This window comes from Hydra vulgaris, chromosome 05 (genome assembly GCF_038396675.1).
Source record: "Hydra vulgaris chromosome 05, alternate assembly HydraT2T_AEP".
Lineage (NCBI taxonomy): Eukaryota > Metazoa > Cnidaria > Hydrozoa > Anthoathecata > Hydridae > Hydra > Hydra vulgaris.
The window spans coordinates 22,838,710-22,857,500 of NC_088924.1; the positions used below are offsets into that span (position 1 = coordinate 22,838,710).

At 25.1% G+C, this 18,791-nt stretch overlaps 1 protein-coding gene across 2 annotated transcripts in view; it reads right to left on the reverse strand.

Annotated features, from left to right (window-relative positions):
* The window catches only part of LOC136080698 (uncharacterized protein PF3D7_1120600-like), an 81,498-nt gene that overhangs the window by 8,584 nt on the left and 54,123 nt on the right, over window positions 1-18,791 (reverse strand). Inside the window, exons 6-12 of one of the 2 annotated variants that reach the window (XR_010638600.1) lie at window positions 13,200-13,385; window positions 12,603-12,922; window positions 11,676-11,847; window positions 4,698-6,539; window positions 2,600-2,632; window positions 1,345-1,636; window positions 1,118-1,268 (exon numbers count right to left, since the gene is read on the reverse strand). Coding sequence is in view for 1 of the 2 variants with exons in the window: in XM_065797678.1 (XP_065653750.1) it covers window positions 1,118-1,268; window positions 1,359-1,636; window positions 2,600-2,632; window positions 4,698-6,539; window positions 11,676-11,847; window positions 12,603-12,922; window positions 13,200-13,385 (2,982 nt within the window). In the remaining variant the exon portion in view is untranslated. The remainder of the gene's footprint in view (window positions 1-1,117; window positions 1,269-1,344; window positions 1,637-2,599; window positions 2,633-4,697; window positions 6,540-11,675; window positions 11,848-12,602; window positions 12,923-13,199; window positions 13,386-18,791) is intronic. The other variant, XM_065797678.1, reaches the window with a different exon arrangement.

Consider the following 18,791-nt stretch of genomic DNA (forward strand, 5'->3'; position numbering starts at 1 on the left):
TTTTATCTAAAGGGGATTATATATATATATATATATATATATATATATATATATATATATATATATATATATATATATATATATATATATATATATATATATATATATATAAAGCTTTTAACAAAGTTTGGCATGCTGATTTCTCCATAAGCTTGTTTCAAATGGGGAAATCTGGGAAAGCTTTTAAGATTATCAAATCATTTCTTTCTTACTGCTTTAATAAAATCATCCTCGAAGGCCAGTCATTTATTTCCAGAAACTTCTGGGATACCTCAAGGTTCTATCCTTTATCCTGTTTTGTTTCTTATCTACATTAATGATCTTTCCAACAACCTTACATCTAAAGTAGCTCTTTTTGCTGATGACTCCATTTTATACTCCTGTCTCAATAAAAAGTCTTCTCTTTTTGATTGCTTAATCATTGTATGATTTAAGCAATCAAAAATTTGTACTTCATGTAAACAAAATATACAATCGATTGCTAAATTAGTATTTGCTGAGGTTGATTCTCTTTATCATAATCGCCATTTTCTTACCCCTGATTCCATTCAAATGATGCTCTTTTTCTTCGAGGCAAGGTCCAAAAATACATTGTAAATGTAGTTGGACCTGGTCTATCTGCTAAACTTGAGCCTCTTTCCCATTTTTCTACAAACTCTACGACAGGTCGCTGTTCAAAGTAGTTATAATCTCTAGTTCCATTAACAAATACTCATTCTTGCTTGACTCGTCATTCAGTTAAGTCTCATTCATTTACTGTATCTTGGTAAGTATCCTTTTCCCACGTGGTGTTAGGATTTTCTTCTACAGAAACCCGCAAAATACCACATTATACATATATATATATATATAATGGAAAAGTAGAGAAAAGATCAGTGTGAAAGACACTTACAAAGACCCATATTTTTAGATGTCCAAGCTAGTAACACTTTAATAGCTAGTTAATATAAATAGTTTTCACATTAATCAAGTTACATTAATATAAATAGTTTCATTATTTATACTAAGTTACATTAATATAAATAGTTTTAGTTATTTACATTAATTAGGTTATATATAAGTTTAAATACTTTTAAAAATTTCTATCTTTATCTTAAAATTTTAATATGTGGTCTACCTATTGGGGATTTAATTTCTGCTACATCATTACCATATTGCACAAGATCTTCTTGTATAAGTGAACGCAAGTTACCTGTTGCACCTAATAAAACATACCGATCTCCATTATTTAAATGATTGGTTAGAAGACTTCTTCCACCTGTATATCCCTATAATAATAAGTATAAAAAAATAAATTCAAACCAGATTTAAAATTAAAAAATAGGCAGAATAAAAAAAAATTACCAAAAAAAAACTACCAAAGCTGTATAAGCATTGTTCCCCATTAGTTCTCCTGCATTTCCACGAGTTGCTACTAACAGCAATTTTCCTGGAGCAAGAGAATTTATAAAATTTGTCATAGCTCTTGATGCTCCACCATCTACTTCAGTATCAAAAGATTCTGTTGAATCAACTTCTCCAGTAAAAAAGTCTAAAACAACCAAATTAAAACCAGCTTCATCCTTGCTCCAATCTTGCCCATTGACTTTAATGACTGCATTTGTCTCTGTTGATTGTATGTTAATGTAACGACCAACTAAAAGTAAAAATGTTTTTTTAAAATAACTTCATAAATACAGATTATGGTTAATAATCTCAAGCCTCTGCAATCATAAAATGATTATAGTTAGGTATGCCATGTTTGCCTGAGTACAAAATAAAAGTCAGGAATCCTGAGTTCCAAAACAACATCAAAAGATCCTTGAGAAAATTTGCAGATTAATTAAATTTCAAAATTTATTCTAAATCTATTAATTGTTTTGACAACTTGCACAATTTGTTATTATGACCAACAATTGATTGTAATTGTCGCCAGACTCTGATGAAGGTAAACATATATAAAAAAATTATATATATCATATTAATTATATAGAGTATGATGAATATGATATAGGAAAATGTAGGAAAATCTTTTAGTTTCGGTAAACTTTAGGGTTTTGACCTTTATCTGTATCAAGTTTAGTATTTATAAAAAATGTATTAAAGAAGTAATGATGAAATATTGTAGACATTTTGAATGATAATGATAATCTAGTCCCTGGTAAAAAGACGGGAAGCAAATGTTTTCTTGAAATCTGAGGAATTTTTTTTTTAGTTATTTAGGTGATCCAAGAAGTCCTAATGGTCTTATCACAATCAATCATTAATCAAGTATATTCTGAAAATATATTTTCATGAATATTTTGAAATAGTAATTCTACTAAAATTACTATTTGCAAATATACAGAGCACTGCTGAATAGCATTTAACCAGAATGTTTATGCCTCCTTCATTACCAGTAATGCATATTTAGCCTGAGTCAGCTTTGAACCATGGATCTCTAGTTCTGAAGCAGAACAATAAACACTACACAATGGCTGCTTTAATTTAGATATAAATGTTAGTTGATGATTCAAAATAAAGCACAAAATTCCTGAGCCTAAACAAGACTAATTAAAAAATTTATAAATTCAAAATCTAATTGTATAAAAACAAAAATATATATATAATAAAAACTTACTCAGTGTGTTTTTTTTATAGCATTCATCATCACCTAAAAGTTATATATGCATATATTTGTGTATGTATATATATATATATATATATTTATATATATATATTTAAATAAATAGAAAAAAAAAACAGCTCGTAGAAAAAAGTTTTTCCTTTATTATTGCTCTGTTTAAGAACATTGAGCACTCTACACTAACATAATATACACACACATATACATACACCCACACACATGTAAACATATATATTAGCCTACACTATATTTGCAAAGTTTCAGTTTTTAAAAGGTTGCATTCTATTTCTGGTGCCTTGTAACAAGTATGATTAATTAAATACATTAATTATATAGTTTATATACATTCTCAATATACATTGAGAAAGAAAATAAACTTTTTAATAGTTATTTTTTACTACTTGTCAGTCTTTTAAAATTTCAGATTTTTCTTGGAAGTTCCTTGTTTTAAACAACATTGCATATGCTACTGTTAGCAATTTATCTCAAATAAAATCAAAAAATGTTTTTTTGATAGAAAAAATCATAGAAAAGCTACCTAGGAAAAAGCCACACAAAAGGAGCACGGATGTCACCAACTCACATTATATCACACAAATGTGCATGGATATCTTGATTATAGAAAATACCATAATATTTTAACATATGGTATTTAACGTATGAGAAAAGGCTTTAATTCCAATATCGCGCCAAAAAAAAAAATTGCAAAGCTGGGAAAAGTGGTCAATGAATCAAAAAGACTAAAACTATGAAAAGTGTTTTAAAAGAATAATTATTTGAGCAGTCAAGCAAAAATTGTAAAATAGTGTTTTCCTTTTTTTTTTAAATTTTTCAAAAGAAATCAAGTTCAAAAAAATATTCTGAAAATGTAAACTTAGATGAATTACAATGATTGACAATGAACTACAATGATTACTTCTAATATACACTTAGATGAAGCCTTTAAGGAATGCAATTTTCAAAGGAAAAAGAAAGATAATTTCATAACGGTTTTTTTTGCGGAAAAAACATAGTCAAATCCACATCAGTTGTTGCAAAAAATTTTCTAGGCTGATAAGGTCATTCAGTTTTGCGGTGGATCATTAGAGAAAAACACATTTTCCAGAGATGACTATAAGTACCTTTGACAGCTGCCGCTCATTTATTGATGTAGATTTTTCACAGGATTTTATTTTAAAAAACCTGGTACTTTTCTTTATGCAAGAATGTCCACAACTAATAAAATCCACAGCTTGATTTGAATCTTTTTTCTACAAACAACATGTCACTTGTTATTTTTTTGCTGAACTTGTATGTGTTTTTTAAAAATTATTGGTAAGCCAAAAGTTTCAGAACAACACATAGATTTTTTTGTTGCTGTTGTTAATTCACTTCCCAAAGGCCTAGAAGGCCACTACAGACGAGGAGGCTACTTAATTGTGGTTATAACCCTCTCTCAACTTTATAACTCCAAAACACGAACCTTGACAAACAAGGCCGCTGCGCAGAGAAACAAGTTGAGCGCGGTACTACCAGGGGCGTGGTGGGGATCGAACTTGGAACCTCTCGCTTATGACGCGAGCGCTCTACCACTACACCACTACCGCATTTAAATAGATACAAACACTACTAATTTACCATTATTCTTATAAAAAATTAGGCACCAAAAATCAAATGATGACCTTCGAAAATATAGCAGAATATATATATATATATATATATATATATATATATATATATATATATATATATATATATATATATATATATATATATATATATATATATATATAAATATATATAAATATATATATATATAAATACATACATATATATAAATACATACATATATATAAATATATATATATATATAAATATATATATATATAAATATATATATATAAATATATATATATATATAAATATATATATATATATACATATATATATATATATATATATATATATATATAAATATATATATATATATATATATATATATAAATATATATATACACATGCACACACACTCACACAGTCACAAATATATATAACTAAAAATTATAAATAGAAATATGAATAAATTATATGTAATTTAGAATGCAATACTTACAAATTTTAGAAACATGTGATTCGCATTCATCATCTATCTTGGCTTTATGCTTTCTTGAAGAAAACTTTGATTCCAAAGTGGGGGGAGAGTGAATTGTAAGTCGAAGTTCATTAGTTAACTTTTCTTTAATAAGATTTACTAGTGTTTGAACAGTTTCATTTGGAATTTTTTCGACAACTTGCTTAATTAATGAAGAATCAACGAGTGAAGAGTTTTCAGAGTAGTCAGGTTTTTTTTTCACGTTTACCTGAGATATTGAACCAAAAGGACCTTGACCAGTATATTGAGAATCAAGATCAACAGTGTCATGAGAAGAACTACTTTTTGACATTGCTTTATCTTCTTTTTCTAAAGATGAATCATAAGCAGGATTGGGGACACCAGAGTTTATATTAGAACCTAGTGAATTAATTACTTCAAACTGTTTGTTTCCATCAATATTTTTTTTAAAACTTTGGAGATCCTCAAGGTCGTCAGATTGAAGCTGGTAAGATTTTAAGCTTGTCTGAGGATTGCCAGTTTGTAACAAGTCTTGAATAAACTTGTATACAACTGATTGGGTTAATTCATTTTCATTTGTATTCTTATCCACATTTTGGTAATTTGTTGCTTTTGCAAAATTGATTCCAATCTCATTGTTTATGTTTCCATATGCATTGCTATCAATTTCTTGATAGTCTTTAGTAACACTAGGAACAGATTGATTTGTTAGTGACAGTAAGACACGATTTATTAGTGAATATGGGAGAGTTTTACTTGTTGTTTCATATTTATCTATTGTCGGAGATAAAGGATTTAATGGTAAATTTTTTTTTAAGCTGTTGAATAAACTATTTTCAATTTTATTCAAAGATGATTTTCCAGAACTTCTTAAAAACCCATTAAGTCTTAAAGAATCTGCTTCATTTACATTTTCTGTACCATCCAAAACATTGAATGCATTTGATAGCTTTAAAAGCGAACTCACTGGATTAAAATTTTCCACAGGTGAAGTTTTAATGAAACTTTCCACAGGTAAAGTTTTAAAATAATTTTCTACAGGTGAAGAATTAGAAAAATTTTCTTTAGTAGCAGAGTTTTCAAAGGATTGAATCAACTTTAAAGCTGCATTATCTAACAGCTTTTCAGAATAATTGTTATCATTTTGTAATATTTTTTTCCTTTCAGGTTCAACTTCTACAAACTGATTCCTAAATTTTAAGTTATTTAAAGCATTTACAATATCAAGATTTCCTTGGTTATGATTTTGATTTTCAACAAAATCTTCAGCTGCTAAATTTTTATCTAACAAGTTACTTTGTGATTTTCTGTTGTGATCAGCTGTTAAGCTGGGATTTAAATTTTCAATTAACTTAGAATAAAGATTATTTTTCAAAGAATTCAAAAACTTCAAGTTGTCTGGACTATTCTGTGTCATCACCATTTCTACAATGTTTTTGTAGTTCTGTTTCTCTTTTGATAGAGCTAACTGCAAATTTTGTATTTGCTGTTCAATATCTGATAACTTTTCAGATTTTTTTTGAGTAATATCGGATATATTTTTAAGACTTTCAGGTATTTGGTTATCTGAAATGAGTTGTGTTTCACGCTGAATGTTCTCTTCATTATTTTGGACATGATGAGACTCATCTGACTGATTATTGTCAGTGTGTAAAAAACCTGGTTTATTTGAGTTACTTACTTTTACTCGTCTCTCAAAATCATTATCATCTTTTTCTAATGAAACTTTTGATTCATCTTTGTCAGCATTTTTGGAACTGAAACTTGACTTATAAAAACTTGCTGGAACTTTAATTTTGCTTTCAAAGATTCTGCCACCAGCTTCTTTAAAAGCATCAAGACCTAGTTTATAAAAATATTTAATTATACAAAAATATAGAAAACAATGTTGTTTTTTAAGTCTAATAATGTTCCTGTTATGTTTATATATAAAACTTTTATACAAAATTATTATCTTTTAAATAAATTTCTTTGATTATGTTTATTTACACCACATGAACAATGCAGCATTGGCTGAGTAATTGAGTGCTTGCTTAATAAATGAATAATGTTTCAAATTTGATCCCACTATGTCTCTCTGTTTCAGTTGTGTTTAGGAGTTATAGGGTTGAAATAGGGTTGCAACAACAGTTGAAAAAGGGTTGCAACAACAGTTGAAAGAGGGTTGCAACAACAACTACATTTGAAAAAAATAAATGAGTAGCTTCCTTAACTGTGGTTGCTTTAAGGTAAATATAGTAATAAAAAAGTGTAAAAAATATGAAAAACAGTTATTTAAGTCATTATAAAAAATAATTTTACGGATTATAAAGATTACTTTTCAAATGATGAATATTATAGATGAAATCTTTAAAACTTATATAATCTACACTTGAATAAAACTTTTCTATCTTTTTATTAATAAACAACTTAAAAAATAACTGTATAAATTTTTGTATATTTTACAAACTTATAATTAAAAAAACTAAATCATTTTGATAAAAAATTTTATTTACCATAGTTCATTTGTATAAATCTTATAAGTAACTAACTTATTTAAAAAAAAACAATTTTTAAATATCAAGGGATCTCATAATACTTATATAAGTTGTATATATTACAAATGTTAAATAATATTTTATACTTTATATTATTTCATATTATCTTCATCTTATTGCATTGTTATTTTAAATGTTTTTACTTTTTTTAGGAAAAATTTGTGCACCTAAGGTCAGCTTGTATCTAGGTCTACCCTAAATTGTCTCAACAATATTCAGTTCTAAATTATGGTACGCAGTTGATTCATTACATCAACAGTAATATTTTAACTATGTTAAAGTATTGGAGGAGATTGTTGTGGCAAGTTATAATTTATGAAAACTTATAATGAAGTTTTAGTGCTAGTATCTTATGATGTTTTACAATCCTAGATAAAATAATTTTCTATGAATTCAAGAATATTGTTTGTTACTTTACTCAATAATTTACCTTGTGTAGAAAAATACTTGATTAGAACTATTTTTTAATTTTACTCAAAACTGATAGTCAACAGTTACTAAAATAAGCAATTAAATTGTATGCAATCAAAACTTTATGTGCAACTATCTGATATGGATACTTTCCAGTCATTTATAGCAATGTGATATTGAAATTAAATTTCAATACCACATTTTTATAGAGGAGAAAAGTTGTAAATTTACCAAAGTTTTGTTTGACTTGCAAAAATTGTTTTTCTTTTTGAAATAATTATATTAAATCTCTGTTATTATCATTATTATTATTTGTAGTAGTAGTAAGTTTTTTGTTATTATTCTATTATAGCAAAGTGATTTTTTAAACACATAAGCGGAGTTCCGACCTGATGCTCATTAAATTTTACCTTATTTTCAAATGCATTCAAATTTTTTATTTTTCCTCTTTAAAAATATTTGTTAAAAATATTTAATATTTACTCACAACAACTTTTTTATATGCCTAGTAACAATATTGGAAAAAAGCAGCCAAATACAAATAGTTTATATCTTGCTGCAAAAGCAGTAACAAAAGAACAAGTAACAAAGGATTTCCAGATAGGACTGCAGCACAAAAATTTAGTATCAGCAAAACAAAACTGCAAAGATCAAAACTTTTTTTTTTGAAAGAAAGTTTTGGAAATACTGAAATAAAACGTTAATATTTTAAACCAATGTGCTGAATAAAAAGTGTTCTCTAAATATAAAGAAAAAGCCCTTGTTAATAACTAGGTTTTTTTTCCTCATTGCAAGCATTAGATATGCAATATATAAGCCATTATATAAGCAATATATGCATTATAGACTGTCAAAAACACAGCTTAAAAGGCTTTTTCTTTAGTATGAAAAAAAACTTCCAATGTTCTGAGATAAAAATATTGAAGCGGTGAATGATGGTATTCTGATTTTATGAAAAGAAATACAATTTCTTTCACTAAGGAAGCCACAAACTAAGCAAGAGCTACCGGTTTCAACAAAACAAATGTTTATTTCTTTTCTTTAAAATATCTGAAATCTTCTCAAAATAAATGATTTTGCCTGAATAAATCTTTAATCTGGAGGAAACAAGTATTACAAATTTGCAAACACCAGTCAAACTTGTAGCCCTAAAAGATTGGAAGCATGACTTCAGATAAATGAGGAACTAATATAACAATTATAAGGATGTATTTATGTGGATGTATTTAATAGGAAATTTCACCCCCACCCCTCTGATGATTTTTCAAGCAGTGAACTTCAAAAACCGAATGTTGAACGGTAAAGAAAATGTAATAATTGTTGTAGGAAGATGCTGTCAATCCGTGGAAACCATGAAAAATTTATCACCATACATAGCATAGAAGATAATTCTTAGTTAAAATACCCCTTGCCTGGGGGCTCATGGTTAAGTAAAAGTTAAAAATAATGTTTCAACAAAAATACCAAAATTGGTATTTTTGTTGAAAACAGCTTAGAGACGAGCAAGGCAGAAAATTTCTGTTGACCTCACACATCTTCTTCTGTTATTAGGCTAACCTTTATGTAAGCCTGTGTTACTTTTTTCTGCCTTTCTTTTTGTTTTTCCTCATTCCCCATTCTACACAAGACTGCATTCTTTTTGATGTTGTTTGTTGCAGTACCTACTATGTAATTAGCTGGATTCAGACAGGAATGAAAAACCTTTATTCCTTCTTTTCAGAATCAAGTTAAATCTTATTCTGTTTTATTGTTTTCTCCTTCTAGTGTAGCTTTTATTTTTCATTGCAATAATTTTTTTCATTGTTTGCACAAGACCAACTATCTGAAACTGAAAGGTTCTATGGTGCATTAAGCAGAAGCAGTTAGGCAAAGGTTATTTCTTTAAATTTATCAAAGGATTTCAATAATGTCTGGCATGCTGATCTTTTACAAAATCCTTCTTCATTTGGTGTATCTGAGAAGGTTATAAAAATTATCATTTTAAATGCTCTTGTTCATTTCCAATAATTTTTGGGGTGCCGCAAGATTCTGTCTTTGTTCCTGTATATATTATGTAAGCATATATGTATACAACTAGAATATATATATATATATATATATATATATATATATATATATATATATATATATATATATATATATATATATATATATATATATATATATATATACAACAGAACAAATGGAACTCATTCCAGAAAGAACTGAAACTTTTTAGTTCCTGTGTGTAATGAGATTGGAAAATATATACCTTTATATATATTTAATCTAATATTAGGTAAAAAAGAAAAACATGAAACATTTAAACAAACATTCATTAACTCAACTTTATTATTCTTTTATACCCTGTTATATTAATTTGGTGCAAAAACTATTGACAAAAGCACATTTGTTTGTATGTGCTTCACATTTGGAATTTTTATTGATTTAGTGAATGCATTTGATACAATTGACCATAAAATTATTTCTAAAAAATTGAAATATTATGGAATAACAGGTTTTTAAATGATTTAAAAGTTATTTAACTACTCATAAAAAATTTGTTTATGATGATGAAATAATTTTCATCAAATTTGTTGAATATTATAAGTAGAGTTCCTCAAGGATCCATATTAAGACCTCTCCTTTTCCTTATTTATATTATTAACTATGTAAAGTCTTGGATTTAATAACAATTACGTTTACTGATAATGCTAATTTATTTATGTCACAAGTATTACTACTCTACTTCATTGAGTGAACATTGAACTAATTAAAATATCTGACTAGTTTAAGACTATCAAATCATCTCTTAATATTGATAAAACTAAATAGATTCTTTTCCACCTTCTTATCAAAAAACATTAACTGCCAATTATTACTACCTATTATTTATAATACACAAACTAAAAAGTAACAGTAATCAACATTTTAGGCATTTTAATAGATGAAATTTTTACTAGGAAAAATCAAATTAAAAACTTATCAAGTAAAACTTAAAAAAGTATAGAAATATTGCACAAAGCGAAAGGTGTTTTAACTAAATATACTTTGTACAATTATATTCATACTTATAAAAATGTACTCATTTATTCATTGCCTATGTAAACATTGCTTGGGGTAGTGCAAATAAGCATTTAGCATGTCTTAAAAACTGTTGCTCTTGCCAAGCTTTGATTTTTGAGTTCAATATTTTTAATTTTCTTTGTTTTATGTTTAAATGTAAATCCAATTCATTCCCAGTTACTTTCTATGATCTGTATTTGTCAAAAAACAAAAAATAAATACATGTTATGCAATGATAATTTTATTAAACAGCTCATTAAACAAATTTTAGTAAATTTTGCAGACCATTTTTACAGAACAAAATAGTTTGAAAAAATTTTTCTGATGATTTTAATTAACAAAGTTTAAAGAACTCATTTTTACAATTAATGATTTAGTAATATACTGATAATTTTTTGTGATCCAACTTGTTACCCTCCACTTATACAAGAATTTATAAAACTTACATATTTATCATGAACAACATTTATCTACATATATAAAAGATATATCTTGTATTTATAAGGGAATTCTGTTAAATTTAATTTTTTTTCTCCCTAATTATTATTTTTAAATATATATACTCTTGAATCTTATTTTGCTAACTAATTATTTATCTTGCAAATATCTCATAAATTTTAACATTTTTAATTTTTTTAGCAATTCTCGATGACAAGACTGTATATATTATATACATAAATACATATACATATATATATATATATATATATATATATATATATATATATATATATATATACATATATATATATATATATATATATATATATATATATATATATATATATATGTATATATATATATATATATATATATATATATATATATATATATATATATATATGTATATGTATTATATATATATATATATATATATATATATATATATATATATATATATATATATATATATATATATATATATATATTTACACTCTTGCCTGGTGGTCAGAAAATTTTTTGTTTATTTTTAAGAAAAAACTACCTGTCTTAATGTGGGTAATTATAATGCTTGGACCATCTCCTGCTCGAGTTAATTCTTCTTGCAACCAGTTTAACTTGTTCCTTGCACTTTCTGGACCAGATAGTCCAACAAACGCATAACTAGATCTATAGTCTATCTTTTGTTTTGCAATGCCATGAGCACCAATATGTTCCTGAAGTTTGAAATTTGTATTGAAACATTTATCTGTTAAAACGTTTATTTTGCAATGGACTTAAAATGTTTAAGTTTGTGATTTGTAACCATGTAAACCATGTCAAGGAATGTGACAGTTTTATGTGCTTGTTAGATTTTGTATTATTCCTTTATCTGTTTTGTATACAAGTTTCCGGTTACTAAAAATTAGATTAAAATCTAGCAAGACAAAAAATGAGAAAACAACTGCAGTAATTTTGTATGAAAAAGTAGTCAAACTTTTCACTTTTTGCAAAATTAAAATCTTAGTAAATAAAAATTTAAAAAATCAATATTCAAAATGAACTTTTAGTTTAAAAAATTTAAACTTTTAGTCGATAACAAAAGCAATAAAACCTCACTCAATAAAAACCAATTAAAAAAAAAAGAATATGTATATTTATCAAAAACTTAGCTATGAATGTAAATTATTTTCATTAAATGATAAGGACTATGTATTTTTCAAAAAAAGTTATTTCTGAGATTGCATCACATAACCAAATGGTTTTAGTGTTAGTAAAAATTAATTTGAGAAAGTCATTTTAGTTAACTTAATTTTGTACAAATATAGCTTATTAAATAATATTTAAAATTAACTTAAAATGATGGAATTGTAGTTTTAAATAAATAATAGAGTGTGATGAGATTATATGTAATAGAGTGTGATGACAACTTGTTTTTGTTCATAATGCTGGTATATTGTTTATTGTAACTGTAAAAAAAAACTTTACTTACAAAGATATGTAGAGCAGAATCTGGAAGATAACTTTCAGCATCATCTTTTACTGCAATGCAAATGATTTTCCACATTTCTAAATTTGAAAGCATGTTTTCTAATTTTTTAAATGCTCCAGCTTCACCATGAGTATTGAATGACATTGCTTGCTCTAACTCCCCTGTCTTTAAATCAATTATAGCAATATTAAACCCTGGCCGATTTGGACTTATTTCAATACCATTGATCATTATTGATCCAATAGTTGCATCACAGTTGCTTCCATGAAAAGGTGGATCAAAACAACCAGTAGACTTAATAACAACTTGCAAACTTTTACCTAAAAATAAAGTATTGGCAAACTTTTTTACAAATTTGATACAAATTTGAAATGTTATATAATTATTGTAAATATCTTTGTATGAAGATTATATTAAAAATAAATATTTCCCCAAACTTTTAAGTTTGGGGAAATATTTTTAACTAAAATATTATAATTTTTATACTTTTATATATAAAAATATTTAAGACTAAAATAGACTAAAATATTTGCTTTGTTTATTTTATGACTTTATATTAAAACAATACTTTTTAAACCTTTTATCTAAAACTTTTACCTTCTTGAGAATCCTGAGATTTTTCAACAGAATCTCTTCTAGTGTATCTTTTTGATTCCTCAGGATATATCTTCATTTTGAAATGGAGACTATTCATAGAATTTATTGAAGTTAGGTTTTTATCTGTAGAATTTAACTTTTTATCTGCTGAACTTAATGTTTCGCCTCCAGAAATGCTTGCTAGAACTTTAAAGTTATCAAAAGATAAGTGTTTTTATTTGTTTTTTATAAAGAAAAACATCAATAATAAAACAGTCTCAGTCTATAAAAAAAAGTTTATTTAAAAGTAACTTTATTGATTCAATAAGATTTATACATGCCTGGATAGAAAACGTGCACAAATTACACTCCCACGAAGAACACACAAATGAATAGAGGAACTGCATAAAGTACATGCCTGGAAAGTCACATGCACAAATAAGAAAAATGTGATACCATCATTAAAGCCAAATTATGGAAGAAGAAAAAAAAAAACATTTTTTACTTTGTAAACACTTATATTTACAATGTATACTGATATTTACAATAGTTATTAAAAAATATTATTACAAAATATAAAATAAATATATTTTATAAAGAATAAAATAACTTTATTGAACCAAAACTTTCAGAAACAATATTAACTAATATCTAAAAGAAACTAACTAAAAAAAATAAATAAACATAATAAATTTATGAAATAAAAGATTTTATTTCATTTTTTCTTGATGCTTAAGAACTTCTGTGTTTCTAACTGATTGGTAGTATTTGGGTTCATCCTTATTAATTGGTAGTTTAAATTTTTTTTCACGGGGCTGTTTGTTCATAGATGTTTTTTCATGCGTTGATTGTTCATGGGGTTTTGAAATATATTTTTGAATCAATTTATAAACAACATTTAGGTCTATAAACTCCATATTTTGATGTTGAGCATTTGTATGTGAAATATTGTGTGCATTTTGTATCTCAGCTTGTTTAAGTTTACTATAATCATATGGTAAGACAGCAACCGGAGCATTAGGTGAAAAAGACTGCCCCAATAAACTAGATCGAGTTTGACGAAAATTACTACCATACATTTTGTTACTCACATTTTTTAATTTGTATGATGATTTATCATTTAAAGTTTGAAACAATTTAAAAAGTTTTTTAAATTTTCCATGACTGACTACTTCAAATAGATTCTTACAAAAAAAATTGTGTAACTTGTTGCAATACTCTTCAAACCATACAACTCCTGAATTTAATACAATACAGCAATTAATAACTTCGTCATTATAATTTATGCTTTTCCAATTTGTGTATGATAAAGGTTTTCTAAATTAATAGAAAGATATTTACAATTCTCTCTATTCATTTTCCCTTGCTTAATTATTTCATAAATTAAATAAATACAACTTTTTGATTGTATATAATAGATTAATTAATTATGTAGATAGCATAATTATGTAGATAGCATCAAAATTCATAAAAAATAATTTGACAATACTTAATTAAAAAAATATTAAAACTTAAAAAGTAAAATAACATAAGAAGGGACAGAAAACATAATATTTATTATATATAACATATCATAATATGATTCAGTATCGTTATATTGTATTATAATATCATATTATATCATAAAAGCAAGGACAACTCACTACTTTGAGCGTTATATCATAAAAGCAAGGACGATTCACTACTTCGAGTAGTATATCATAAAAATAAAGACAATTCACTACTTTGAGATAAAATCTGTAAAAGTGTAAAAACTCTGTTGCAAGAGATGTTTAATATACACAAATATTGGTGTTATTATTTAAAAATATATATCTTATTAAGTTGACAGTCAATAACATAAAATTATTTAACTCTAGTCGCTAACAATAACTTATGACATTTACTTAACCCTAACCCTTAACATAAACTTATATTTATTTAACCCTAACCCCTAACAATAACTTATGGCATTTATTAAAACCTAACCCCTAACAATAACTTAAGACATTTATTAAAACCTAACCTTTAAAAATGATTTATAGGATTTAATTAAACCTTAACCCTAACCCTTTATATTTTTATTTTGTTTTATCTACATATGTATGCATATTTTAAAAACATGTTATACATTTTTTTTAACTTTTCTTCATCTCCTTAACTTTCTGTTAGCCATGATGGTTTTCTACTAGCTTCATCATATTTTTTATTTTCTGTTAGTTTTATGGTTATCTACTAACTTCATTGAATTCTTTGTTTTCTGTTTTATGGTTTTCTACTAGCTTCATTCTATTGAAACATAAAACAATTTTTGGTTTAAGTTTTAAAACCAAAATTATTCATTCCTTTTTTGGCTTTTGCTATTTTATCAAAAAAATTCATTTTTTTAAATTACATTTTGTTTTTTTATTGACAGAATTATTTTAATAAAATTAAAGAGGCAACAAAGATAACAAAGGTTTGTATTAATCTTTATGTTTTCAATGCAGTTAGTTGAGAAGTTGCTTTTTATAAAATACTGTATTTATCATGCTGTATAGTTTAAATAATTTTATTATATGGAATGTATACAGCTATTTATTGGTTTTGCTTTTTTGTTTAGTTGATCATAGTGATAATTATGCTGTTGATTATATTGTTGAAGATTAACTGCCAGGTTTTTAAATTTTGTTTGAATATATAAAAGAGCAAATAATTTATTCCAGTCTTTATTTTAATAAAAAAGAGCAAATAATTTATTCCAGTCTTTATTTTAATATAAAAGAGCAAATAATTTATTCCAGTCTTTATTTTAATATAAAAGAGCAAATAATTTATTCCAGTCTTTATTTTAATATAAAAGAGCAAATAATTTATTCCAGTCTTTATTTTAATATAAAAGAGCAAATAATTTATTCCAGTCTTTATTTTAATATAAAAGAGCAAATAATTTATTCCAGTCTTTATTTTAATAAAAAAGTTTCTGTAGCTGATCAGCTAGTATATTTGTTTTTAGCAATTTATTTTATACATTACTTATACTAGTACTTAAGCCATGTTAAAACCAATGCTTATCAATGCCCCCATACAGACAAAATTTTTTGTAGGATTACCTAGGGCGCTAGGAGCAATAAATGAACTAAATGGTTTGAAGAAAGACTAAAGTAAAAATAATAAAAAAAGAATAAGATAAAAAGTATTAAATTTTTAAATTTATATAAAATATACAATCTTTTTTATAAAAGTATATAAGATAACCAAACCTTTTTTTTCTCTTTGGTGTTGCATATTTTATTTTAATATTAGGTTGTGATGCTATTAATTTTTCAAAGTTCTTATTTAAACTAAAACTTAGAAAAACTAAAACAAAACTTTATTTCGTTTATTTTTATTGAAATCAAAATAGACTTTAATTTATCTTTTGCTTCGCAATTTCATAACTTAGCATTGAAATAAGCAGATCGAACAGAATGTATAAATTTGTCACTATATCAACTATGAAACATATTTTTATATTTATTATTTATATTATTATAAATAATAAATATAGGAATAAATTTAATAATAGTTCAATTCTATTTTTCAAGCTACTTTTCACTCTCGTATATCGGTTGAACAGAATAAAATTCAGCACCCTTTAATAGTTAATTACTCAAATACTACTCAAAAAACGTTTTTGTTCTTTTATTTTTTGATTCTAAAGGTAATAAATAATACATTTTCTGAAAAGATATACTTATAATATTGTTGTGATGTTATTAATTTTTTAATGTTCTTATTTAAATCAAAACTTAGAAAAATCAAAACAAAACTTTATTTGATTTCAAAAACAGTCTTTGGTGCTAGAGACAAAAGTATTTTGATGTTTTTTAAATCTATTTATATTACTTATGTTAGTTTAATTTTTTATTTTGTTTATGTTTTTTAAAAAGATTTTGATGCAGTAGATGCAAATAAATGTTTTTGTTTTTTTAGTTCAAACTTCATTATCACAAAATGATAGAATTATAAAATGTATCATTATTTTGTTTTAGTTTGTCTGCTGTCCAAAAGTTTCCATTTAAATGATTTAAAATTCACTTTATTAATTATTAGATTTAAAAGTTTCAAAAAAAAAAACGAGAAAAAGTTTCAAGCAATTTATATAAATATAATTTTTTATATTTAAAATCTCTACCAGGATGTTCAAAAATGTCAGAAACGAAAAAAAGTTTTTTTGTTATAAAACCAAGAAATAAACTTAAATAAAAAATAATTTCAACTTGAACTTTTTTTTATTAATTAAATTTTTTTTTTCATGAATAAAAAGTAAAAATAAACATATACCTAATTAATTAATTCAAGATATAAAAATAACAACTTTTTTAAAAATACAAATTGTTTACTATAAAAATATTATGAAACAAAAGGTATATCAAGTTGATATAAGGTCAAAGGATATCAAGTTGACATCAAAGTATAAACATATCAGTTTCTAAAACAATTCAAAAGAGTTATATGTAAATCATCTAAAAAATGTATTTGTATAATTACACACATGACAAACTAATCAAACTGACAAGTTGGGATGACATAGGGATGACATTGGGAAGACATACACAGATGAAAATTATCTAAACATTTGTATAATTATACACTTGACAAACTAATTAAGTTGAAAAGTTTTTTTTTGTTAATTCACCTCCTCAAGGCCAAGAAGGCCACAGACGAGGAGGTAACTTATTTGTGGTATAACCCTCTCTTAACTCTATAACTCCAAAGCACAAACCTTGACAAACAAGAAACGGAGAAACGAGTTGAGCGTGGTATATCTAGGGATGTGGAAGGGATTGAACCTTTTGCTTAAGAAGCAAGCACTCTACCACTACACCACTACCGCTTTGTTGGGATGTTAGTATCTCACTCTCTCTGCTGCCCACAAAAAACCAAACTAGTGAGTGACAGAGTGAGAAAAACTTGTATTTCTCTATTTTATTGCCTTTTTTTTTATTTATTTTTTTCAATTGGTAATCACAACAATATAATAGCAAAATGGGTTTACTAAAATATAAATTTAAAGTTCTATAAATTTACTAAAATATATTTTACTAAATTCTTTAATAAATTTAAGAACACTTTAATAAATTTAAGAACACTGAGTAAAAACTGAAAATTCTAAAAAATTAAAAAAAATAAAAAATTATTAAGAGAGAACTAAAGTTATTTATTTATAGTATTTTTAATTTTTTTAAATTTGTTTGCAATAATGAATTTTGTTAAATTCATTATTGTTTATTGTTTGTTAGTGAGTTAATTAATTATTAGTTACATTAATTATGTAGTTTATTAGTTCCTAAACATAAAATTATGAACTTAATGAACTCAATTAAATTTGTATCAATGTTGTATCAATGGACTTAAAGTTAACACTGATTTTTTAAAACTTCATAAATTAAATTTCTGTGTTTTCATTTAATAAACTTTCTATTTAAACTTTCTCTATTTAAAAAAACTAAAAGAAAATCTTTTTTAAATTAGGATAACAATATTGTAAAACTTTTATTTGTACTGTCTACTTAACAATATTATGAAGTAACTTTTTAGCAACACTCTTGTTAACAATTTTTTTTTCCTTCGCAAGTAAAAAATTTAAAACTAAAACTTGATTTTTTTTAT